Below are 26,161 nucleotides of genomic sequence, written 5' to 3'. Positions count from 1 at the left end.
AATACAATGTGTGACAGTCACCGCCATACACAGCATCAAACAGCAATTGGGGTGTTACTAGAGGAAGGGAGAGGGAAGAGAAGAAGCATCATTTAAAAATGGAAAACCGTCATGGAATTGGGAATATACCTGCCTAGCAGCTCTGAAACTCTCTTCTAAAAACTTTTCATGTGGAATTAACAAGAACAACAAAAAAGCTGGGACTGCATAAACAATATGTGGAATTTAAGCTATAGTGGTGTTAGCGCTGACACTTGGTTAACCTATTCAGATTTAACTATGGTGTAGAAACAGAGTGGGTCATGGGTAAGTTATTTCAGTTTGATCTCATTTTCAGTGCTCTATTTGTTTCTTTATTAAGCATACAAAAAAATAGAGTCAATAAATATATTTTCCCCACAATAACGTATGAAGGCACAGAAATTTTTGAAAGTGTACCACTGCAATCTTGTGTTCCTACAGCAGGCCTAAAGTTAGTAACTTGTCTACATTTTACCATAACAATGGGTTTATAATTTCAGTTACTTTTATTAGTGTGTCTACCAAATCTACCAAATTTTGTTCCGTCACAGTTGTGATTATAATAACTTCTACATCACATCATCTCCTCGTAATCGATCCTGACATTGCAAATACAACAAAAGGAGTCAATAATTCCTTCCTGATGAAAACAAAATGCCGTGTGAACAAAGGTTTATCAGATTGCAGTTAGATCTAAATCAGTCAGTCTGTAAAACCACTTAGAGTACTGGCTGTTAAAGGATTAGACTTTTTAAAGAGAAACAACTCTCCTCACAACTCTTTAATTTAACAGCAGTTTAGTATGCTGACTGAATGTTGTATAACCATTGTTTTTACTCTAAACGTTTCAAAGTTTACCCATCAATGTTTACCCATGTTTACACTAGCTGCTATTACTCTTATGACCTTTTAACAAGTCACAGTGAGAAATTAAAATGACCGTGGAAATTTAATTGCTGTATATTTCTCAATTAATTCATATAAAATAAAATTGCATGAAATTCTATGGACAGAGGCGATCACATACACAGAAATAAAAAGCATACCTTTTTAATAGATACATAAATACGCTTGTAAAGTCTATACTACTTTAAAATGTTTATAGATGTTTTATGAGAATTTTTCATTTCCTTTCAACACAGATCCACATATGAAGAAATCTGAGTTAAAAATGGAGGAAGCTGCGATTTAATAATGGCTGACAAGACCAGGTCCATGTTAGCCACTGTGGCAAATCATTCTGTTCTGAATCTTACAACCGCCCAGTGGGAACCCAATCCTACCGTTCCTGCTGATGTGGGTGTTGTCACAAGCTCTCAGTCACAGATCAAAGATCTTTTCGGTTTGTTCTGCATGGTTACCCTCAACCTCATTGCTTTGTTGGCCAACACTGGTGTGATGGTGGCGATTGCTCGTGCGCCTCACCTTAAGAGGTTTGCCTTTGTGTGCCACCTGTGTGCAGTTGACTTGTTGTGTGCCATCCTCCTGATGCCTTTGGGGATCATATCCAGCTCGCCGTTCTTTGGAACTGTTGTGTTCACTGTTCTGGAGTGTCAGGTTTACATCTTTCTTAACGTTTTCCTCATTTGTCTGTCCATTCTCACCATCACAGCCATCAGTGTAGAACGTTATTTCTATATTGTACACCCAATGCGTTATGAAGTCAAGATGACCATCAATCTTGCTATTGGTGTCATGTTACTAATCTGGGTTAAGTCAGTTCTCTTGGCTACTGTCACACTGTTTGGATGGCCACCTTACGGACCTCAGAGCTCGATTGCAGCAGCTCACTGCTCTCTTCACGCGAGCCACAGTCGCCTAAGAGGAGTATTTGCAGTGCTCTTCAGTGTGGTTTGTTTCCTGGCTCCAGCAGTGGTCATCTTTGCTGTTTACTGTGCTGTGTACAAGGTGGCTCGTTCTGCAGCACTGCAGCAAGCCCCTGCAGTAACAACATGGGCAAATGCAAGCCCTGCCAAGGATCGCTCTGACTCCATCAACAGCCAGACTACCATGATCACTACCACCCGTACTCTGCCACAAAGACTTTCTCCAGAGAGGGCATTCAGTGGAGGCAAAGCTGCACTGACTTTGGTATTCATCGTAGGCCAGTTCCTGGTTTGTTGGTTGCCCTACTTCATCTTCCACCTGCAGATGTCTCTGACTGGTTCCATGCAGAGCCCTGGGGACTTGGAGGAAGCTGTCACCTGGCTGGCCTACTCCTCTTTTGCTGTCAACCCATTCTTCTATGGCCTGTTGAACAGACAGATCAGAGAGGAGCTGGTAAAGTTTAGACGTTGCTGCCTTACACAGCCTGTGGAGTTTGGGGCATCAAGCCAAGAGGGTTCGTTTCAGGAAAACTTCCTGCAGTTCATCCAAAGAACCACTAGTACAGCTGAAACTCGATCCAACTGTGCCAACTCCAGTCCCCAACCATCCACTAACCATACTGTGGACCAAGTAAATAAAATACCTGGACAAATACCAGAGGAGCATGCTTAAACAATGATGAGCAGAAGTTGTGTACTGCAGAGCTAATATGCAGTCACTGTAGCTGTTCTTTGTTTTTGCAAAACATTGTATCTTAATCAATATGTTTCTGTCCGTGCTGGGGAAAAGTAGGCCACTTTTGAAGGAATAAGTGATGGTGGACAAAATCCAGTGGCCTCTATAAACAGAAGGAACAGTTACAATAATGCTTTTAACATACATATGGACATTGATAGTATTGTTTTAAGATAGTATTGGAAAAAAATCTGTTCAAGTACAAATATAATGTTTAGGATGTTTTATCTTTTAATTATGAGAAGTTTTCCTCTTTAGGTCAAGGGACTGTGGTTGTACTGTAACCTGAAATATTGAAATGATGATCTATTCTCCCATGTAAATTTTCCTTTCTCTTTTTAATTGGTATGATTTTAACAGTGTATGTGGTAATTTTCTATATGTTTATAAATGTAAATCTGGAATGAATGTAAATCTGGAATACTGCAATAATAAGGTCTTGAGAGTTGGTTCCCGGATTCCTCTCAATAACAAGTATAGTATATATCTCAATAATAATGTATATTTAAATGCTATTTTTGTGTTGACATTTTTAAAGTGCTAAATGTTTCCAAGCTGTGGGCCTTTCTATTTAATATTCAGGAGCTTGTGGTTATCATATATGACCAAATAATCCCGTAGAAGTGCCAATGCTCTCTGTGTTCAGAGGTCAAATGAACCTGAGGGCTAATACCTTTGAGTTCTTCTGTGCAACAGATATGCTGATGGATCATGGGCATCAGCTGGCTCTGTCGTCATGGAAATTAAGTGACTGGAGGTGACTCGCACAGCACCAGCGACCTTTCAGCTGGATGTATACTTAAGAATCAGATCCTGATTGGAGTTTGCTAATTCACATTGAAAAGGTCTAGAAGTTCAGATACGGATCATTAACATGCAAAGAAAGACTGAAGGTAGGTCACAGAAGTCCCTGCAAATATGGACTACTATAATAGTGACATAGGTATGGTGAGGAAACGATAGTGAATTTACAATGGAAATCATTACTGGGCAATGATTATGCTCTGAGAGTGGTGACAAAGTGCTATTTTATGACCCCTGCTGTTTGTGTTAGTCTTTCACAAACAGGGAAAAAGACAGAATAGAGTGGTTACAGCAAATACCGGCTAACACCATTTCACTTACTGTGCTATACACGATGCACCACTCTTACCTTACTGTAACTGTATATTTAATCCCTGGGTAAATGCCGTGGTAGCTTTTTTGTATTTTTACCAGGTGGATATTAATGATGCAGAAGCACACATGGGAGCATAAAGGACTCTATTATTCAAATGTACAGTTCTGAGACTATAATAATAATACGCACAATTTAGGACTCACACACCACAATCAAGAGATTAATAGTAGGACACACAGCAAAACATTGGTGCAAAAATAAATTGTGTAAATGCTGATGTCTTTGGGGATAATGTTAACCGCCGATTACTGTACATTTTTACTGTGACCTCAGTATTTTCTCATGACAAGCACAAAATCTTTAAGTTCGAATCATTAATTAATAAGTTGTTGTTATTCTGCTTTTTTTTTCAGTTAGTCTGTTTTCAGCCTTTGTTGTTGTAATGTTTCCAGTGTTTGTGTGTGTTTGCCTTGAGGACGGCTGGTAAAATTTTGATTACACCAGTTCTCCATAATCAAAGCATTGGATTTTTTTTTCATAAATAAAGAAAAAAAGAATAGAAGGTGCATTTATAGTTTACATAGCTTAATAAACTCTTTTGAGAATACAGTAGCACCAATTTAAAAATGCAAAGCTTCATCACATCACAGCATCACAGCACCATGTTATAAATTTTACAGTAACAAACTTTACATGTAAATTACAGTAAACATACTATAAATTAACGGGGAAGCTGCTGGAAGTAAACGTGGATGTACACTCTGAAGATCTTAATACTAGCAATTCTATAATACAGTCTTATACTTTAATGGGGAATGTTCTTACCGTGCACAGTCTGGATCACCATCATATCATTTCTCACGACCACACACACACACACACACACACACACACACACACACACACACACACACACACAGCTGGTGTGGAAACAGCTTTGAAATGTACGAGTATTTCTTTTACAGAAACAGGAAAAAAGGTGGGACAGAAGTCTGACCTCTCTCTTCAAATCTGACAAAGCTGTAGGGATTATAAAACAGCAGCGGGTTATTGGTGTTGGGTGCTTTTGTGCCTATTTGCTGATGTTCATATTATGTGTGGATCTACCACCCTTTGAATCTGAAAATGTAATTCTAGAGGTTCAAAACCTGTCAATAGTTTATATCTGCGCAGATAGAGGAAATTGAAGGATGGGGTGGGGGAAGAAAAGCTCATTTTAAGATATCTGTAGAGTCTTATCTCATCCGGCTGAGTAGTGGCAAAGGAAAGAACACTCACTTTGACACAAACATTTCAAAGGCCTGATCTGGAATAAACTGATCACAGACAACACAGACGTATGCACTCTTTGATGTTTTTGTTTTGCAGCTTTCGTAAAAATAAAAAAATCCAGTCATGAAGATTTGAGGTATTTCAAATCACAGTGTGCCTGCCTTCTTAACAGATATTCAGGCAATTCATCTGGGCCTGTGAGCTACAGACACAGGAGATAGTGTAATACAGCTATGATGAATGCTGTGAAGAATTCTAGCTCAACACAAATCATGACCTAGATTGTTGTTTTAAGGTTTTATCTTGTACAGTTTTAATACATTTTCAGAAAATAGTAATAAAACATACAATACTATAAGTCATACAACTATGGCCTGGACTTTGCTATTAGTTTTATTTAATATTATGTTTTCATTTATTGTTTGCCATTTTCACAAAGCATGTGCACACAGAACCTAATTTGGATAAAGTACACTTATTATTTTTTATTATATTTTTATTCTGGTTGGGTATTTTTGCAGTATACCCAACCAAGTACTTGGACAGTGCTTATGATATCTTTTCAAACTGTAAGTATACGCTGCTTTACTGTGATTTTCCTCTTATTTTTTACTGATGATATGACTTTGATTAAAATGATAATTTTATAAGCTAGATTAAACTATGTAAGCAACTTTTAATAATAAGTGAATCTACTGACTGTGAACACAATCATATAACACAGTCTTCCAGGGGCTTTTCATCACAGTGGTTGCCAAACACTATTAATCATCAGCTAATCAGATCCTGCCAACACTACCACAGTACCGCATCCCAAGCACGTGGGGAAAAAGAGCAATTTAAGCATGTGTGAGTGGAATGGCTGATTTAACAACTGACTTAAGTAACAGGGATGTATTAAAAAAATGCAATGAAGAACCATGACCAACAGAGTGTGCTACATACCAGTCAGTCCTCCTCACATCCTTTTATTTTGACGTCTCTAACAAGACCAAGACTTGAAATCATTTTCAACACATAACAGCATAGACGTTGTCTGCAGAGTGTCTGGCTGTGTTCTTTTTCACAGAATATTAAGTCTTATACAGATGCGACAGTGCTGCCAAATCTGACACTCTTTACAGCACAGTTGTATCTAGTTGTGCCCAGAATATGAATTGAAAGATACATTTGATTAATTCAGAGGGCAGTACCAAAGAACATGCTAGAAACACACCTACGCCACACACGTAAGTGACAGAAACCTTCAGCAATACATTTTTAAAGGTCAGGGGGAAAAAAGTCACAACCTACAATAAAATATAGAAATATACTTAATATGATATGAAATCAATACATAAAGCTCACACTGTAATTTGATGCTTTGAAATGAATGAGGATTTATTTTGTGAGGAAAATTTAAAGACTCTAAGGTTTGAGGTTTTTTTTTTCTTGATACAAGGAGCCATGCTGAAGCTAAAAAACAACACACAGGCACGGTTTTACAATAGACAAACGAACACCAAGAACATCAATGGGACAGTTTACCTTATGCTGTGAGGATAGGGACTGCTAGCAAGGAGCTGCTGATTTGGTGAGGAGTCTATATTTAATTGACCAACACTGTCCCTATGATGAAGTAACTCTATAATGTGAGTGCCAGAGTACTCCCCCTGATCATCACCCTGGCAATATTTAAGCAGGAAGTCAGGACTGATTTGATTCCACAAGTAATGGATATTTCTCATGTAGGCACAAATGAGACTTATAATGTAGCGTGTCACAAAATGTCAAAGCACGCCTGTAAAAGCCAATAAAGGCATTCCTCAAAAGCAGTCAGTTCAGTCAGCAGAATACTATGTTCCACCTGGGTGTTAGCAACAAGCCAGCCGTCCTCCTGCTCATCCTCCCTGTTTTCGATGATACCATTCAGACACACAGCGCAGCTTATTGGATATGGAGGACGAAAGATTGAAAGACAAGAGACCGTTGGGGGAACTGCTGGAAGTAAAGGTGGATGTTCACTCTGAAGCTCTGGACTTCATCCACAGTGACACGAGGCCTGTGATTTATGACAGGGATCCCAAAAAAGTCAACAGCAGCCTTAAGGTAACCAATGTGCAACCAGCATAAACCTGAGCAGAGAATACACAGTACAGGACACGAGACAGGGTGCACTTTATCGGTTTATTAGAGAAACATCATGAGATCAAGACTGGTCAGTAAAACAAAGCTGCTGGAAATGCTGTCTATATAGTTCCAAGCTGCTAAGTTGACCAGTGAAACACAGATTCAGTAATTAAGTTGTTGTTGTACAGGTGATTCATCCAATTAAAAAGTTTTTAAAGGTAAATTGTTATCCAGTTTGGATAAATTCAGTCCTTGTTGAAAACTTTCCTTTTGCTTAATTTCCACTCAATGAAAGCTGGTAACTCAAAGAGGAATTACCAGCTTAATAATAATGTGTTTCCCAATACTGACCTCAAGTGGACATATGCACATACTCTAATAGTGCTATTAGTGACGTGTAAATGATTTTTTATTGTTAGTCATTAATAAAAATTGTGGAGCGAGTGTATTGAAATTTTACTGGAATCTGTGGGAGAGCATGGCAGAAATAGTTTTGGACCACTGTGATAAAGTATTGTTTTGCTTCTCTGATACAGTACCACATTCATTTACCTCATCTCTCATGATCATTTTCTGATATTTGTAACATGCAAACAGCATTCATGCCAGCATAGGAATCACTTACAGTCTCCCTGTTTGTGTCTGGAGGTCATGTTTCAGGATGTGATTGCAGAACCCCCCTCGGTGCGGAGCTTTGATAAAGTGTGGCTATGGAGTCACGCCCTGTTTGAGGTATCCAGACTATGGTGCTACCGATTCATCTCTCTCCTGCTGGCTGTGCCAGTCTCACTGGCAGCAGGGCTCCTCTTTGCTGTGCTCAGCTGCCTGCATATCTGGTAGGATGCTTACACTGTGACAAGCAGACTTACAGACAAGACTGAATAGCTGCAATAGTTTTCTGCTAAGTAAGAATCTTTAGGCAGAAATGGTTGTCACGTTTTCTCTGATACATTCAGGGGACTCCGTCCAGGAGTCCAAAATGATTTTTACTTCCTTTTTATTAAATGAGCTCATATTTTGTCCTCTTCTTTGTGTCCTTCAGGTTGATCGTGCCGTGTGTGCAGCTCCTTCTCATCAATATGCACTGGGTTCAGACTGTGTGGGCCAGCATACTGAACATTTTTATCAGTCCATTCTTTACCAGTATTGGAAAGTGCTGTGGTCAAGTCACCATCCTTCTGGCAAAAGATGAAAACTGATGGAAACACACTGTGTGGAAACGATTGGTTAAAACAGCAATTATGGCACATGAATAGCGGCAACAGACTGCATACTAATTCTGCTGGGAGGGAAATGATCATCTGTATTTTAACCATCTGTGATTATTCTATGTTTTTATTCACTTATTGTGTAATTTGTCATGCTGAAATATATAATTAGTTTTCTGTTTTCTAAATATAATAGTGCATTATGCATAAAACATTTTGGCTGTCTAGATAAGGGCAACACAAAAAGCATACACTGAGGGGAATTAATAAATAATAATTCAATAATAAATTATATTAAAAACCTCCTTAATACACATGTAAAAGAAGAATCCACTGAAAGCAAAGTGAATGAAATATTGCAATTAATTTGCAAAAGATATCCACCCATAAAATTTGAACTGATTATAAAAACAGATTAGGAGGCCTTAAGAGCTCTAGTAGAGCACTGGACAGTCCTCTGGATGGACTGATGCGTATGTGAGGTTAATGAAGACTATATACATGCAAATATGTAAAAAAAGAAAAAAAAAGAAAAGAAAAGTTTTAACACCTGCTAACAACTTTAGGTTTAAGGTTTTGAATCCAGCTATATGCAGTAGCTTCTACTAAACAAGATGATAGCTGAAGGTGGAGACCAACAACTAATTCCACTCTGATTTATTTTTCTATGGAAAAAGGTTCCTCTGAATCTTCTTTTAGCTTGATTGGAAGTAACACATTTATAACAGAAAGCCTCCTGTGTTAAATGTAGTGTGAATGGAAAGGAGTGGAAGTTTAAGAGTCAGAAGGTGTGCAACCTTGGAACCTGTCTGCCATTATCTCTGGATGATAGTCAAATACAGACCATCATCTGTATAAACTCAAATCTGCATATTCAAATAGAGACCTCTGATTGCCTAGGCACCCAATCACATCTGCATATTCCAATTTAGATACACCAATTAACCTGCCAAGCGAATTTTTGGACTGTAGAAGAAAGCCCAATTACCCATGCAGACATGAAGAACATGCAAAACTAACTATTGAACCAGCGCGCTACCCCTTGTGTTTGAGAAATTAAAACAAATCTGTAAATGTTGTGATTCACCTCATTTGTACAGCTTGTAGGATCAAACTTAATATTTGATTAAACAAAGTAAGAATTTATTGTTATTGGAAATTCATTTCATTATAAATCATATTTTGTATTTGTCTCAAGTTACACACCCAGCAGTGCTCATTGCAAAGGGAGCACCACCTGTGTGCGTAATATAACCTGAGTTAGTGATACCTACTCTACCCACTACATTCTATATGAGTCTAAATATAGGCGTGAGAGCCCTGTGTGTCTGTGTACATTAAATGGAAGACAAGAGCCAGTGCAGTCTCAGCTAACTGCACTGACACCCATGGAGACAGAGGTATGCCCACCGTGACTCTCTGCAGAGCTATTTCTGTCCATCTGCCTCAGTGCCAAGAATACACCCCTAATTGGCTTGGCACCCAATCACATGCACTCTGATCTCATTCCACCTCTCCCTCTTCATCTCCGTCTCTACCAACGGGAAACTGGGACAAGGAATGCCAATCCTTGATCCACAGTCGAGCTTCCTGTACTTCTCTTACACGCAACTGTTTGAGATACATAGCAACATAGAGCTGCCGGTGCTGCTGGTGGTGCTAAGAGCCTTTGAAACAATTTTCATAACAGCAATCTCTGTGCTGCGTCCTATTCCCCACCTCCTTTTTCTTTCTTTCTTTCTTTTTTTGCAGCAATAGTGTATGAGTTTGTTTAGGGAATATACTGATATAGAAAGCTATGACTGATAGCAACAACTGCAGAGCTTAGGAAAGACTGAAGCCTGTTTTATTTTGGGGACTATTGAATTTTATGTATTCCCTGTTCCTAAATCAGAAGTATATGAGAAGGCTAAGTACATGCATTTGTGTGGGCTCGTCATGGTCTGTACCACAGCATATGGAAAGTAATGACTGAGTCACATTGTTGTTATGATTACCATTATGGAAGTAAACATATCATTTAGAATATAAAAGCTAAATTCTTTTAGTTATTACTTTTCTGCCTTAGCCTCCAATAATGGCGCAGTATTTTCTTTAGTATTTGAGCACTCTGTTGTGTGTCCAAAGACTTCATATTTTTTAGTGAAACATTGGAAATTGCAAACATATTCAGCATGTAATGGCAAAACCTTCCCGACAAGCCCTCTAAAAGAATATACAGTGCCTCAAATAATTTATAATACAAATTCTAAGCTGAGAAAAAAAGCACATGGAGGATGAGTCTGAGTGTTAATGTGAACATTAATTAATTACATTACCATTACATTAATGGAACAGAGTGCTGTTATCCTTGATTGTTTACGTGCAAACATGTTAAAGTCAATCCTCTAAACTTAACTTCAGTCTTAAGACAGTGTGTACTAACTAAAGCCACAGGATGAGACTTTCTGCCTCACTTTTGAGTGGAAGTTGGGGCCTCTGTGCAAACCCGGCCCAGTCAGCCCAACAACCCTGTGTGAAATGTGACACAACCCTGGGTTCTCCTTTAAGACATTCCTTTTATGTCTGTGTGCATTACATTGTGTGCAAGTGTGTGAGTGTAAACTTTCTCTGTGCGTGTGGGGTGGGGGGGTTAGGCCTCCATTTTTACCAGGGCGTCTGCAGCAGCTGTCCCCTGGCATGTCAGCGGGAGCGGCACAGTAGTGATACCAGGGTCAGAAGCGAACTGAGGCTGCTGCGCACAGGTTGATTAAAGGTTTATCTTCACTTTCTTCATCCAGGACCTGCAGCCCGACCATGGCGGATCAGTATCAGTACAATACTAATGAGGAGAAGTTTGTGAAGGACAGCCACACCAAAGAGATAGATCTAATTAACAGAGATCCAAAGCAGATCAATGACGACGTGGTGAAGGTTTGTGCAGCATGGACACAACACCCTGCCATTAAAAGCTTTAAGAATCTGTCACCTGCTTTTGCATGTATGGAAATGTGGATTTTTTTAAGCGGTTGCTGGGAAAAAAAGACGTGATAACATATGAGTGTAATGGCAAAAAAAAAAAAAAAAAATCCCTAAATAGACCAAAAGCTATTCCTGTTGCTTGTGCAGAACGCAAAGTTTATTTTAGGAAAGGGGCAGGACAGCCTGAAACTGATACACTGTGCCACGATGTGTTATTTAAGTTACTGTTTATACTGTGATTGTTGCCATGTTGTCACCACAAAATCCTTTATGTAAGGATAGAACCCACCATACTTTTAGATTATATATTGTTTGACTAAAGGTAAACATTTAAACAATGAGGATTGTGACGGTGTGTAGTGTGTAAGCTCATGAGTGCATGTCTGAATTTAGACTGATTTGTAGTCTTGCTTTTGTCAGTTTTCAGAAAATTATACAACAGTAACTCATAATAACTGAAATATTTATCAAGCTGTAAGGGCTATCCTTAATCCATTTACTCCTGCGTAGATGGTACTTTTATTGATGAATTAGCACTTATTCTTTGCTAATACTTCAGATTCTTTGCTTTTTCATTAAGCCAAAATGATTTATTATGATCCATGAAAACACTATCCCTCAATTAGTCACAGAATCCTTCAGAGGATTTGACAGCCTGTGTATGAACCACGTGCGTGTTAGGTTTTTCTAAAATTACACTGCTTTTTGCTTTACATATGCCTCTAATAATACTCTAATGCCTGAAATGGCCCAGACCATGCAGAAAAATATAGAACGGCAGTGCATTCATTCATTCATTTCTTCATTCAAAGTATAATCTCACCCCGCTATCTCTGCGGGAAACAGCCTTTTTACTTCCAAATTGATCATAACCAATGTTCTGGAAGCAAAGAAAATGCTTTAGATGTGGACATGATCACTTTCTAGCTTGAATAACATTTCATCACTGAGCCTGAGCTGAAAAAGCAACTTACCAAGACTGCACTTTAGAAAACTAAAAAACAAATTAGACCAATGTAAAGTAGCTCTCATGAATTTTACATGAGTTTATCTTCGGTTTGTGCTGCAATAAAGCTTTTAGAATTATTACGATGCTGCATTAAACACACTCGTCAGTTTTTCTCTGTTTGGAACGCACAAAGTGCAACAAACAGTTATTTTCTCTGCATGCGCCAACACTGCAGCTTTCTGAGGCATATGATTACTAATTATTAAGCATGTCATTGCCATGTGCGTGACGCTTGCTCTAAAAGCATTGTGCTCTTGTGTATTGGTATTAATGAATGGCTTTTTAAAATGTCTTATTAGGTGGAGTTTGAGGATGTCATTGCAGAGCCTGATGGTACACACAGCCTGGATGGGGTGTGGAAGCTCAGCTACACCACTTTCACTGTTTCCAAATACTGGTGCTACCGCGTTTTGTCTGCTGTCTTTGGTATCCCCGTGGCCCTGCTCTGGGGCTTCCTGTTTGCCTGCATCTCCTTCTGCCACATTTGGGCGGTGGTGCCCTGCATCAAGAGCTGCCTGATTGAGTCGCAGTGCGTGAGCCGCATCTACTCCCTTTGCATCCAGACCTTCTGCGATCCCTTCTTTGAAGCCTTGGGCAAGATCTTCAGCAGTGTTCGCGTGGCACTGCGCAAAGAAGTCTAAGAACTCCTGCAGTAGTGTTTGTAGCGTGATCGGATGAAGCGTGGTATCTTTTTATACACCAGAAGACCAGACTTGGCATCTTGCTTGCTGCCTAATACTTTTCCTCAACCTTGACATGACATGCCGTTCCCCACCCTCCCAGTGTCTGACTCATCGATCTGAATCCTGACATGACCACTGTGGATTTTGCCAACAGAAGTTCTGTGACAGCTGAAGCAGGCAGTGTGGTTCTCCGACAGCTCTGGCACTTCTGGAGAAAGGCCCTGTCTAGATACGACCACCCTCATGTATTATTTGTTACACAAAATGCTCGGACAATGTCTACTGGTTCACTGCACATGAAACGAACTGCATGACACTGCTGTAACCTGAGGATGCTGTTGCTTTATTGATTCGTATTTGGCCATCTTAAAATTGATGCTGTATGATCCTGCATCTGGAATTGTTTCACTTGAATTAAATGAATGGATCTTATTGTTAATACTTTAACATGAGAGAAAGAATTTTGTTAACAGAATTTATCTTTGTCTGATCCGGTTTCTTTGTGTATTCTGATGTAATTTCCCCCTAATTTCTGATTAGTGTACAAAACATAATAGTTTTTTTGAAGACTTACAAATGCATACATGTTTCAAACAGACACTTCCTCTATTCAAAGTGTGATGAGATGAATAATAAACATGCTTATTTGCGTATTTTAGTCAATTCTAAACATATAAGTTGGAGTGAAGTAAAAACTCTTTGTGAGATCTGTGTTAATTTTTCACGGTGTGGTTCTTTTTTTTTTTTTCTTTTTTTTTTAGACCTGCAGTCTGAGAAGCCAAAACATTACAAAAATACCTTAAACTGGACAGAAAATCTTTTTGATGACTATGTTGCACCAGAGTTTGAGTGTATTGTGTGCATTTTTCAAAACCTTCTGAGAGGCGTCAGAAAATATCTGTGCCTAACATCTGTTTCACTGATACTGTCCTTCTGGAAGAGGTGACCTGTGAACTGTGACCCACCAGAGGTTGCTGTTGTTTATCTTTCATGTGCTTTTCTTTTGTGTCTGAGATCCACAATCAATAATTCATTGTCACCACACTCATTTTTTCTTAGCTATACATCAGTTTTGTATAGTCCATACCAGGCTCTAGGCAACACACAGTTAGCACTGAGAATAGCAGACTCTTCAAGACATTATCACACTGTTTAATGCTAAGCCTTATGTAGTTATGCAATCACATTTTATTAAAACGAAACGGCTTCAATCACTTTCATTTTACTAGAATGATGCTCTTAATTTGTCAGACTTAATTAGGTTAAGCTCTCATCACACATCACACATTTTAATAACCAAGACACACATTTTAAACTCCCAGACTTTAGTGCTGTGATACCAAACATATTTTTACTGCAAGATTCAACCTTTTCACTGATTTTACAATTCTTACACTGAATTGTCAGGTTGAATCCACTGGAAAGCAGATTAAAAGGAAATGCAGGGCTTTATTTTCAAAAGCAAATTTTCAGTTTCATGAGCACAGAATTAATGCTGCTGAATCACTGGAAAAAAGGGCAGTTAGCAAGTAAAGTATATGACTTAAAAAATACTCATTTTTTAAGTTATTCATTTACATATTTTTTCTGCCTCTTGCGAAACATAAATAAATAAAAAAACAGAATCACACACACTGATTGGCCTCCATATTTGTTTTTAATTAATGTACCCATAAAGTACTTGTGAATGAGCAGTTATTGATGTGGTCAATAACTGCTCATTTATGAGTCATTTAATAATAATGGTGCCATTAGTGGCTTTAAACATTAGCACAGTAACAAGGTTACAAAGGACTGAATCCATACATATGTATACCTGTTTAATAGAAAGACTGGCCTTTGCATTAGGTACACCTTGCTAGTACATGTTGGATTGCCTTTTGCCTTCAGATCTGCATTAATGGTTTGTGGCACAGTTTCAGCAAGGTGCTGAATCATTCCTCAGAGATTTTGCTCCACACTGACATGATAGCATCACACAGCTCCTGCAGATTTGCTGGCTGCACATTCACGGTGGAAATCTCTCATTCCATCATATCTCTAAGGTGCTCTACTGCACTGCGATTTGGTGACTGTGGAGGCCATTTGAGTACAGTGAACTCATTGTTATGGTCAAGAAACCAGTTTGAGATGAGTTGAACTTGTGCCATGGTGCATTATCCTGCTGGAAGCAGTCATCAGCAGATGGATAACTGTGGTCATAAAGTGATACGGTTGGCAGCAATACTCGGGTAACTGTGGCCTGTTGGTACTTGGGGGGTGGGGTGTCAACAAAATGGCACCAGCCACTTTTTTTGCCTGTCCCATTTGGTTCTTTAGCCGTCAGAATTGTTGTCTGAAGACCAACAAGGATACCCATTGGATTTACTTTGCCAAATGGATCATCACGGCCTTGCCGTATTGGTCCATTTGATCGACCTTTGTTGTTATTATTTATTTTATTTTATTTTCAGTTGTTACAGACGGGACAGACATGACTGGGGGATAGGAAAGGGAGAAAGAAAGATGAAGGAAAAGAAAAACAGAAGGGAAGAGGGACAGTGAGAAAGGGCACTTAAAAAGAGAAAGAAAAAAAATCTCCTGGATCACCTGTTGAGAGAAAAAGAAGAGAAAACAAGCAAAAAAACCCAAAGCAACATACTAAACTCAACACCATCGCATTAATCTAGCTAAGTGTGAACAGCAGTAAATACTAAATATTGAATGTTGTTGTGCAGTACGCAGGACCGACAGCGCACAATGTGCTTTGAAGTAGCAGCTAAGAAAGGTGTAGTTTATGTCTATGAACAGTGAACACCCGTGTGCACACCTGTGTGGATCAGCGCGCTTGTATTCAGAAGGTTTCCCCATGTAACGATCTGCTAGAGGGTGTAGGGAGCCATAGCCCCATCCCCCAGGGCATGAAGCAGGCATGGAGGAGATCCAGGCTCCAGACATCCAGAGGCCCCAGAGTGCGAGAGCCCAAGGAGGACCACCGGAGGGGCATCCGTGCCACCCTCCTGGGAAGAGCTGAGGAGAGCCCCAGACGAGGGGTCACCCAGTAGCCACAGAGCAGAAGCCAGAGGGGGCTGCACTGCCGTGCCCGCTGGCTCTGCCGGCAGCCAGTTGTGCCAGAGTGAATCGAGCAACAGGCGCCAGGCCCCGCCAAGTAGCCACCGGGAGTGAGCTGGTACATACCTGAGCGCCCAGCCCCGGACACCAAGAACCACCAATGCACCGACCCCTGAGGGCATCAGTCACCGGCAGGGAGTGTGGTGAGGGGAGATAGACCTCCACACTTTGGAGGGCCTGGGAGTTCCCAGAGAGGTGGAGTCTAAGACCCGACCTGACATATAGACACAGACAAACAGGCACACACAAACACAAACATGCATTCCCACCCTCATGCACACATATACAAATACTCAGCACTCACCCAACGTAAGGATAGACATAAATGGACATGTACACACAATCACACTCCCCAAACACACTCTATACCCCGGGTCCAGGTACCCTCGCCCCCAGAGGGGGAAACGGCACCTAGACCCAGGAGATGTTACCCTTTCCCCCGGGGTGGAGGCAAGCAGACCGACCACTTATTCTGTTTCACTATATATGCCACTCGTGGCACTCTTAATTTCCCAATAAGTTGGGGATAAATAAAATTATTGGAATCTGAATCCGTCACAATCATCAGAGCAAACAATGTTTTTTCCAATCTTCCATTGTGCAATTTTGGTGGGTCGGTGTGAACTGTAGCCTTGATTTCCTGTTCTTGGATGACAGGAGTGGCACCTACAGTAGTATGATCTTCTTCTTCATCCTGATGCTCGGTTCCAACTCCAGCAGGTCGTCTTGATCAAATCCACATGCCTAAATACATTGAATTGCTGCCATGTGATTAATTGATTCAATATTTGCATTAATGAGCATTTGAACAGGTGTACCTGAAAAAGTGGCCAATTAGTGTATGATTGTTCAAGGCAAATATTAGCCTACTCAAATCCATCATTTTGACTATTCATTATTAAATCTAAAGCTTGGCTCGATCAGCATAAGGCAGCTGAATAATAATGAAGCTCGCCTTTTACACATCTGAGGGATGTTGCTGTACTTTCAGAATTATTTATTCATATTTAATTATAATATTTATTGTATCATACAGTTTTGACTTTTCATTCAAGTCCCTTCTGACTACCAGTATTGATAACCATTGTGATGTAATTAACAAATCCAGACTGTCAACACGTCAGAGTTATTTAGTCACAGCTTATTTTATTTTCATGTCATGCAGCAACTGTTACCTTCAGGTATCCGACAGAAACATGAGTCAGTCATTAGTGTATAAAGTCTCAACCAGGTCAGGTCTCAACCCTATACTGAATTTTGGAGCTGAAACAGGATGTTCCCAACTTGAATGTTATGCCAAGAATCTTTTTAGACTCTTTTCAGAAGGCAAAAGGAAAACTAATGAGCATCAGCTGTGTTTAAATAATTCTATCATAAGTGTATTTTTGGTTGCTTTCATTCTTTATTTTTTTAATATGTTTTTTGAAAATATTTACCAGTGACAGGCATTGCATCTCACATCTAACAAGAACTCAAGTAACGTTTTACATGTTTTACAGGTCTGCAGTCTACTGAAAATGTGACAAAATGAACAATGTGGTACGCAGTATTTACAACAGAACAATTTCATCAAAACACAACATGACAAGTAGGATCCATAAGCTCTGCTGGTGACACTAACTGAACCAATGCTGTGGCTGACGGCGCTTAAAAGCTTTTTAAATACTGTACTTTTTCTGCATTGCAAACATATACTGTACATCTAAAATGAAAAGTGTAAGAAGAAAATAGGAAAAAAAAATCAGCTGAAGATACAGCTTAGTCTGTGATTATCTCTCTGTGAGTTTTAAAGAACAACACTTTACCCCCAAGGAATACTCGGCTGAAGATTTCCTTTTATCACAATTCCTTTTCCACTTCACTCTGATATAAAACAGAAACAAATTGAGACTTTTGTTGTCTTCCCACTTCTAAACGGCAAGCCTCAGTGAGGACGCATTAAAGAAATCAAACTGCTGGATATTTTATGGTCGACAGCACGTAGTGAAAGGCTGAGGGCACAGCGCGAGGAGGGGAATGGAGGGCCCGGGGCTTATGTGGTAGAAGTCTGTGTGATGCTCCTCTGACTGCTAGTGCTCTTAATGGCAAAGGTTGAAGAGTTGCTCTTGTGACTGGAGTTAAAGTCACGCTCACAGTGGCACTGGGATGACTTGAGGTAGCGGGTGGAACAGCAAAGAAGATTCTGCCTAAGATCCTGGAACAGATGCCCGGCGAAGCACATATAGATCCAGGGGTTGCAGCAGCTGTTGAGGCTGGCCAGCAGCATGGAGATAATGAAGGGCATGGCTGCGTGTGGGGAGAGAGAAACGTTACTGTGGTGTGATAACAAAGATGAAAGATTTATGCCAAGTCTGGACTGAAAGGCAGCTTGTTTACTCTGTGAAATTTTGTATTCTAGCAAATAAGATGCTGTTGACTGGCTGACAGTGCGGTACAGCTGTCTTTATCCCAGTAGAGTTTTTTCACAGTGGATATTTTCATGACTCACAAAAGCGGTACCGGTACAAATGAGGTACCGTGTGACACTAATATTGACCATAACTGTGATATTTAAAAAAAATTATTGATATCATGTTCAATTCTATTCTATTCTTTTTATAGTGTGACAAATCACAAAAACAATCACTTCAAGGCACTTTATATGGTAAGGTAAAGACCCTGCAATAATAGAGAAAAAAGCACAACAATCAGACGCTATGAGCAAGTACTTGGCAACAGTGGGAGGGAAAAACTCCCTTTCAACAGGAAGAAATCAACAGAACCAGGCTCACAGTCAGCTGGAGGTGAGGATGTGTTGATAATATTGGAATATCTGCAGTTTTTCTTCTTGAAATCTTTTGTGCATTTTTCCTTCATATCACCATATTATGAGTTTAATTCATTTGCTAAAACAAACAAACAAACTTACAAACTGAAAGATAGTTTTTTTTTAATAATAAAGTTAATGATGGGGTAAAAAATTTGATATGATGACAGCCACAGATTAAACCAACCTGTGGTCAACTGTAATATTTGCTTGGCTTTCTTTAAAAATGTTGGCTATTTTTTTCTACCCAAGCAGTGTAGTTTAGGGGAAACAGCAGTTGGTCAGCCCGTCTCTTTGATCCCAACAGTGCTAAAATAACATATCTTGACGATAAATATTAATAATTTTGTACTCTCACAAAGTCCTGATGTTGATATTTTTGATACTGACCAAACACACACACATAAATAACAAAATATCAGTAAGTGGAGGTTCAGTCTAGAGGGTGTAAAGATTTTCTTTCTCCTCCACTTTCCATTACATGTGATCATGGTATCATAATAAATTGAGCAGGGGGTGGATGCACCTGAACGTTTCTATAAATCAGCTTTAACATCTCAAGGTGCCACTGCTTTAGCTTTACAGAAGGTAGCCTGGTTGTGGGTTAATTATTTCCTCTTACCAGTCTGGCATTTTCATTGCAACCTCAGTCATCATTTAACGTCACACGGTGACTCGAGCAGTACTTGATACCTGAAATAAAATTGCTTGTGCCGACACATTTAAGATATTCCTGAAAATGCATTCCTGCTGAAAACAGCTCCTGTTTCAGGATGCTGGCAGAGTAAGAAGGGGGAATATACAACACAAAGAATTGAAATGGTGAATTATTTAAAGAAGAAAAGTGTTGCTGGATGACTTTCTGAAACAAAGGGAATTCCTGCAAAGAGGAACAGTCAGAATGAGAGAAGTGAAAATGGCTCCCCTGCAGTGTCATTATGATACCTTACACTAAGTAACCTGCAGAAGCGTGCAAAGTGAAGTTTACATCTTTCACATGACATTTAACAAATGAGTATGGAAAATATATAATTACTTTGCACCCTGTTTTTAACCTCATCTCACTGATTGCTGATCTTTTCTTCAGTGTGTTTATGCTCCTCCTGTCTTCATGTTGTCTTTAATGACAATTTCTAAGCTTGAAAGAAAGAAGAAATCAATGTAAATGCTCTTTGGAAGGGCGTGAAAGTCACATGCATGATTGAAGGTAGTTGACTGATAGCCATTAAGGGTTGGATTTATGACTCAAAGAACTCCTTTTAGAGGGTCATGGATGTTACGATTTGAGCAATAGTGTGTGAAACAGGCAGAGCAGAATATCAGCTAGCAGTTTTCAGACATTTATTATCAGAGCAGTGAGAGCACGGCCTGCACTGATGCTGAATAATATCAGGAACTACTACAAAAAAGGCTTTAATAAATTAGCTTCTGGTGTCTTTCACAAGGAAATGATAAATCACTCAGCAATTGAAAAGAATAAGAAGCATCATCTCCTGGGTGGTACATCTGTCTGGCTGCCACAACTGATAATAGCCAGCACATAAGACTTCTCAGCAATTCATTACTGAGACGACCTAATACTGAGTCTTTTTTCCTGTGGGCAAACAAACACCAGCAGTGATCTCATTTTGATTATTACAATATGTGATATTTATGAGTAAATTGCATTTTTTCCCTTCACATCTTGTAAAGACAATATACAGGAAATGACCTTTAAAAAGTGTAACACTTGGAGATTGAACAATGGGGCTTTGTGTTCCTCAAGCACTTAATGCTGATCAATAGTATATAGAGTGTGAGCCGGTGTCTGAGGGCAGCAGGCTCAGTGGGGAGATGTTTGTGTTAAATTTTCTTTCGGGTTTTTTTTTTGGGTGGGGTGATTCTGTGAGTGTCTGACTCAGGCTTTAACCTTCTTCTGTTTTTGTCCTCTACATAATGAAATCTGTCTGGTTGTTAAATGTGAAATCACAGATGCTGCTGATGTCCTTCTAGCAAAGCTGAGAGAAATGGGACATTTTAGTATCCTATGACATTTCCAGAAATATCTTTGATAAGCCTAACCAGGTGCTCAAAATGGTCAAATTCTCATCTGTGAAAGGTCCTGTCTCCTTAACATGCATAATAACACTGACATCTCTGTAGTTTGGGAGGAATTTGGAAAAAGACTGACTAGCTTTGGGGAGATATTCATACACTAAATGTGTGTATGCTGCACAGCCATATACAGCATACAAATGCTTTGTTCAAATGACAGCAAGGGAATACTTTGGTTTCTTTGTAAGCTAAGTGAGAGAAGATGGATATCACTGTGCTGTCTGCACTGGAGCTGCTTTGCTTAACGTAGTCTAAGGAGCTTGGAAAGAAAAGCAACTGGATTTTGTCAAGTTTCTTGAAGACGTTTCACCTCTCATCTGAGAAGCTCCTTCGGTTATAAGACCAAATGGTGGAGAGTCCCAAATTTTAAGCCCTAGTTGGAGTTGTTCCTTAATAAGACATCCCCTCTGTTCAAAGATAGTCATTCACAGGGGACATAGATGGCTTCTTTTACTCCTCTTTCAAACCATCTGTCTTCTCTGTCCAAAATGTGAACAATGGCATCCTTGAAAGAGTGACCTTTGTCCTTTAGATACAGATGTACAGCTGAGTCTTGTCCTGTTGAGGTGGCTCTTCTATGTCGTGCCATGCATTTATGGAGAGGCTGTTTGGTTTCTCCAATGTAGAGGTCTGAGCACTCCACGCTGCACTGCACAGAATCCACTACGTTGTTTAGCTTGTTTGGGAGTTTTGTCCTTGGGATGAACCAGTTTTTGTCTGAGTGTGTGGCTGGGTCTGAAGTGCACTGGGATGTTGTGTTTGGAGAAGATTCTCCTGAGTTTCTCTTGATAAACCTGCTTCATAAGGCATGACAATGTTGTTGGCTCATGTGATGAGGCAAACGATCAATACTGGGTCAACGACCTTCTTAAGGGACACTCCCACTAGGGCTTAAATACCTGGGACTCTCCACAATTTGGTCTTAGAACTGAAGAAGCTTCTCAAATGAGAGGTGAAACATCTACGAGAAACTTAGAGAAGTCCAGTTGCTTTGCTTTCCCAGATCCTTAGATTACCTGGGTGACCAAGAACATAAGCAGACATTTTGCTTAGCATATTGACTAGAAAAAACAGGAAACAGCTTGCCTGGCTCTATCCACTTGTAGCCAAGACTGTTAAAACTTTTTATTAATAATTTTATCTAATTAACTGAATATGTGAAAATGAAAATCTGAAAGGAACACATTTAAATTAGTTGTTTAACCAGTATGTCAAAATCTTTCCTGGCCTTTAACTATAGAAGGAATGCCAGGCAGTTACTGGCAAAGGCTGAATTTTTTTGGACAAAGCAGGGTAACTGTTTCTCTCTGAATCTCCCCATTTTCTAAATTGTATATCTCTTAAAATTAGAAGAAAAATATGCAAAAGTTGTTTATTCCCATGAGCAGTGATTCAGTTTTATTATATGATCCTTACTAATCGTCCAGTGTAATACAAAGCACAATCTGTCATCTCCTTGTATACCAACCAAATATTCGATTAAAGAAATTAATGATTATACCATTTGAAAACTGACAACCAGCTGCTGATTCTTTTTAAAACATATATTAAATGAACTGATTCTTCCTGTTGCTTCTTAAGCAGTCTGGTCTGGGTTAACTTAAATTTATTATGACTCTAATGAAAAGTTTATCTGCACACGCACACATGGATGGCATTCCTGTCTGCCTTTTGTGCATAAACACTGGCGTGTGTCACTGCCAGTTCTGCCCTTTCTGAGTGCTGTTCACTTTCAATCATCAACCTCCTGCCTGCACTGATGGAGACTTCTGCAAAAGAAAATAAATGAATCACTTCATTTTCCATTCACAGGATGAAGCACTCTTTTCTCGCTTCTCTAACGCTGACTACAGTGCCCTTACACCAATTTGCCTTTTTCAGCAAACTATCGAGCAATAAGCCTCTTATTTTAAAACTTAAGTGTAAGTGTAAACATCTGGTGTGAACAATGGAGCTTAAGGAAGTTCCGGTCAGCCGAACCCTTTAATGCAAACCCACAGAAGCAGAAGAAAAAAGGAACACCAGAGAATGTTTCCCCTTTACTCAGGGGGGCATCATGACAGTTTCTTTCATCTTATTCTGCTTTGTGAAAAAGGACAAATTTTTCATGGTCACTAAAGAACATGATTTAGTGACAAAAAACAAACAAACAAACAAGTTTTGCAATGCCCTTTGGCTGTTTATTTTTATTCACAATGAGATGCAAGCACATTATTTTGCAACTCTCTCGGATTAATGGCTGAAATTTAATTTCCTTAATCACCGGGGTGATAAATATGTGCTTTTAATCTTTTCTGCTTAAAGAATGTCGCTCAAATGTGCAAATGTATTGTGGCTCGTTAAAGCTTATGATGTTGAGTGGGTGTGGACACAGTCCCGCAGATCCATACACACTGAGACCAAATACAGTAGATGGCTGTTTAGTGGCATTGTGGCTAAATGTCAGTGGACCCCACAGGCGCAAATGAAAGCTGCTGAGCGCGTGGTGGCGCACACTAATTTGGTTAATGATTAGCCGTCACTCAGTCTCTGCAGTGCAGGGAGGCTCAAAAGAAACTTGAAAAACCCTGCTTTGCCCTTTAAAAACCCAAACACTGATGTTTCTAACCGCAAAAGTGTGTATTATGAGATGAGAAAAACATTACTGAAAACAGTAAAATGAATTCACTGGTTTGCTGCCTAGAATGTGCCAGTCACAGGATGGCAATACACATTTGAACCTCTTAATTACGTACTTCCAGGTGTATCAATGGTAATGATATATTTTGTTAAAATCACGTGAATATCTCACATTGGCTTTGCGCTTCCAAACGTTTATGTGAAACTCTTTCCTCGTTTTGTTTTCTTTGCGTTTACCGTTATACCGAGATCATAAATTCTCACCTCTACCCAATCTTTACCCCACCCTGTACAGTTTGCCGTTCTAGTACAAACAGAACCAGGTTTTCTTTGAGTCATTATAAAACGTAAGACGCGAAGCACTCGAGTACGCACGGCTTAAATTGGGTTTTCTTTGTCAGTCTGTTTCAACTAACTCGCGCGTGCACAAAGAAACAAGGACCAGATTAAAAATAAATAAATAAATAAATAAAAATATTTTATTTTCCTTTGTAAATACTGTGTGGATGGTGCGCAAAGGAGTGATGGGAATAGCATGTTTTAAATTAATGTAACTGCGTAAGGACGCGTGGAGCACGATATCCTTTGCGCACTGACGCGCACTTGGCATATTATTAAACTTAAACATTGATCCTACCCTCACGGGGGGCTGCTGGATCCCACGCAGACCACATCTGAACTGAGAAAAAGGGGGTCCAGCAGACGATGTAAGCCACCACGATCACAAAAGTCATCTTCACTGTCGTGATCTTCGCCTTGGAGATGAGTTTTACGCTGCTTACACGGGCCAGTGTGTTGCTTTTGGTGGTTTTAGGCGTCAGGTTTATGCACTGCTCCCGTCTGGTTTTCAGTTTAAAGTTTTGCCATATTTTAAAGCTTATCAACCCATAACAAATGCTCAGTATGGCCACTGGAATTATGTATATGGTAAGGCTGATCCATGTGATGTAAGCTTTGGCTCCCCAAGGTTTCACGAAGTCTCCCCAGCAGTCATACACCCCTGATCCGGCCGAGCCAACCTCCCTCAGGGAAAAGATGAACATCTGCGGGATACTGAAGAGCAGACTCAGGATCCAGGAAAATATGACATATAAACGGTCTTTTCTCCTGTGCAAAGAACGGAGGGGCTGACAAATTGCCAAACACCTGTCTATAGACATCAAAACTAACATATAAGTGGAGGCGAACATCCCAACGACCTGCAGGTATTTCACCAACCGGCACAAGATGTCTGGTCCATAGAACCGAAATGTAATGTCCCAGATAAGTTGAGGGAGAACTTGAAATATCGCCACAACCAGATCGGCGATGCTCAGGTGTTTCATAAAATAATACATACGAGACTGGCTGTGTTTGGTTGTGTGGATAGCCAACAGGACGCACAGGTTACCCGCGAGCGCCAGAAAGAGGACCAAGGCGAGCACAGTCACCTCCACCCTCGCCACTTCTTCATTCCGCTTCAAGGGGTTTGTCTGATTCAAACCACAGGTTCCGTTAATGAGACTCGAGTTCCTCCAAGATTCATTGAATTGCCAAATGTCACTTTCATTTGAATTACTTTCCATTGCTGCAGTCTCGTCCTCCGCAGATGCGTCAGGGTTGTGCAGTCATGCAATAGCTGAAAGAGTCACCTGGAGGGTCTTTAAGTCTTCCGTGCGTCCTCACCAGTGGCAAGACATAACCCTGCTCAAAAATGTTTCCTTAATAATAAAGGAAGGAATTCGTTCTTTGAATCTCAATCACCCATGCCTTTCCCCCTCTGAGAGCAGGATGTGAGTGTGAGAGGGAAACAAATGTTTCCACTTATCTAAATCATATAGAACAGTTCACAAAAAGTCCATTGAAAAAGAAACGTTAGCTGAAGAAGGGAACAGTAGCGACCAACAACAGGATCTAAAATATAAGGATAGAGCAGTATCTCACTGGTCAAGGTAACATCCCAAAACAAAAATCATTCTTTCTCAATTAAGAGGCTGTGGTCTTGAAAATATACATTCATCTGTTTTCAAAATTAAGATTAAGGCTTGCAAATTAAAATGTTACAGTGAGGGGTGAAAAGCTATAGAAATGAAAAGCTCCACCATGATCTGTGGTAAGAATCCGAATGACCGGCACTACAGCATAAGCCCCTATTATAAGATCCCCAGTTCAGTAAAAACAGACAACAGCCTTACTCATCACCAACACTACCACTAGGTGGCTATATGCACTATTCAGTAGTAACGTCGATGGTGTTTGCAGCTCGGAGTACCAACTCTCCTCCAGATCTGCAATAAATCACGGAGCTCATTTTGTAACCAAGCAGCCTCATTTATGAAGATTGTTTGTTGTCAGATTTAATATCAAGAAAGCTATGAAGAAAACACTAGCTCCAAACTGAAGTCTGATATAGAAGATATATGAAGTTGTTTTCATATTTTGAAACCGCCTGAGCAGTCAGAGTGAAATATGTTTTTATTCTGCTGGAGACCTGAAGGGATCCTGACGTCAAGACACCCAGAGTCAAATTTTGGAACAGCTAGATAAGTAAACATGTGTTTAATAAACATAAGCTCATTCACAGGCTAAATGTGAGTGCAGGCAAAT

General features: G+C 39.8%; 4 protein-coding genes across 4 annotated transcripts; 3 read left to right on the top strand and 1 right to left on the bottom strand.

Moving 5' to 3' along the window:
• Positions 1-25: 25 nt before the first annotated feature.
• gpr61l (G protein-coupled receptor 61-like) lies at positions 26-4,198 on the top strand. The gene is made up of 2 exons (XM_063473052.1): positions 26-306; positions 1,164-4,198. The coding sequence occupies exon 2, from the start codon at positions 1,216-1,218 to the stop codon at positions 2,518-2,520; it is 1,305 nt and encodes a 434-aa protein (XP_063329122.1). The 5' UTR covers positions 26-306; positions 1,164-1,215; the 3' UTR covers positions 2,521-4,198.
• A 2,712-nt stretch (positions 4,199-6,910) lies between these two features.
• Positions 6,911-8,283, top strand: LOC134628206 (caveolin-2-like). The gene is made up of 3 exons (XM_063474975.1): positions 6,911-7,063; positions 7,733-7,920; positions 8,127-8,283. Exons 1-3 carry the CDS (start codon positions 6,911-6,913, stop codon positions 8,281-8,283), a joined length of 498 nt encoding a protein of 165 aa, XP_063331045.1.
• Positions 8,284-11,088: 2,805 nt separating this feature from the next.
• cav3 (caveolin 3) lies at positions 11,089-12,903 on the top strand. Its single transcript, XM_063473051.1, has 2 exons — positions 11,089-11,205; positions 12,562-12,903. The coding sequence occupies exons 1-2, from the start codon at positions 11,089-11,091 to the stop codon at positions 12,901-12,903; spliced, it is 459 nt and encodes a 152-aa protein (XP_063329121.1).
• Positions 12,904-17,984: 5,081 nt separating this feature from the next.
• oxtra (oxytocin receptor a) lies at positions 17,985-25,294 on the bottom strand. Its single transcript, XM_063473050.1, has 2 exons — positions 24,213-25,294; positions 17,985-18,342 (listed from the first exon to the last, which is right to left on the bottom strand). The coding sequence occupies exons 1-2, from the start codon at positions 25,138-25,140 to the stop codon at positions 18,089-18,091; spliced, it is 1,182 nt and encodes a 393-aa protein (XP_063329120.1). The 5' UTR covers positions 25,141-25,294; the 3' UTR covers positions 17,985-18,088.
• Between the last annotated feature and the right edge of the window lie 867 nt (positions 25,295-26,161).

This window comes from Pelmatolapia mariae, linkage group LG5, assembly GCF_036321145.2.
Source record: "Pelmatolapia mariae isolate MD_Pm_ZW linkage group LG5, Pm_UMD_F_2, whole genome shotgun sequence".
Lineage (NCBI taxonomy): Eukaryota > Metazoa > Chordata > Actinopteri > Cichliformes > Cichlidae > Pelmatolapia > Pelmatolapia mariae.
The sequence above is the reverse complement of the archived record's forward strand: the minus strand, read 5'-3'. Positions and strand labels throughout refer to the sequence as shown.

Coding starts and splice junctions, on each gene's coding strand:
- gpr61l (XM_063473052.1), top strand. CDS start 1,216: ATGGCTGACAAGACCAGGTCCATGTTAGCCACTGTGGCAAATCATTCT.
- LOC134628206 (XM_063474975.1), top strand. CDS start 6,911: ATGGAGGACGAAAGATTGAAAGACAAGAGACCGTTGGGGGAACTGCTG. Junction 7,064..7,732: donor AAGTCAACAGCAGCCTTAAG/GTAACCAATGTG, acceptor TTGTGTCTGGAG/GTCATGTTTCAGGATGTGAT. Junction 7,921..8,126: donor CTCAGCTGCCTGCATATCTG/GTAGGATGCTTA, acceptor TGTGTCCTTCAG/GTTGATCGTGCCGTGTGTGC.
- cav3 (XM_063473051.1), top strand. CDS start 11,089: ATGGCGGATCAGTATCAGTACAATACTAATGAGGAGAAGTTTGTGAAG. Junction 11,206..12,561: donor TCAATGACGACGTGGTGAAG/GTTTGTGCAGCA, acceptor ATGTCTTATTAG/GTGGAGTTTGAGGATGTCAT.
- oxtra (XM_063473050.1), bottom strand. CDS start 25,140: ATGGAAAGTAATTCAAATGAAAGTGACATTTGGCAATTCAATGAATCT. Junction 18,343..24,212: donor TCCAGCAGCCCCCCGTGAGG/GTAGGATCAATG, acceptor CCCCACACGCAG/CCATGCCCTTCATTATCTCC.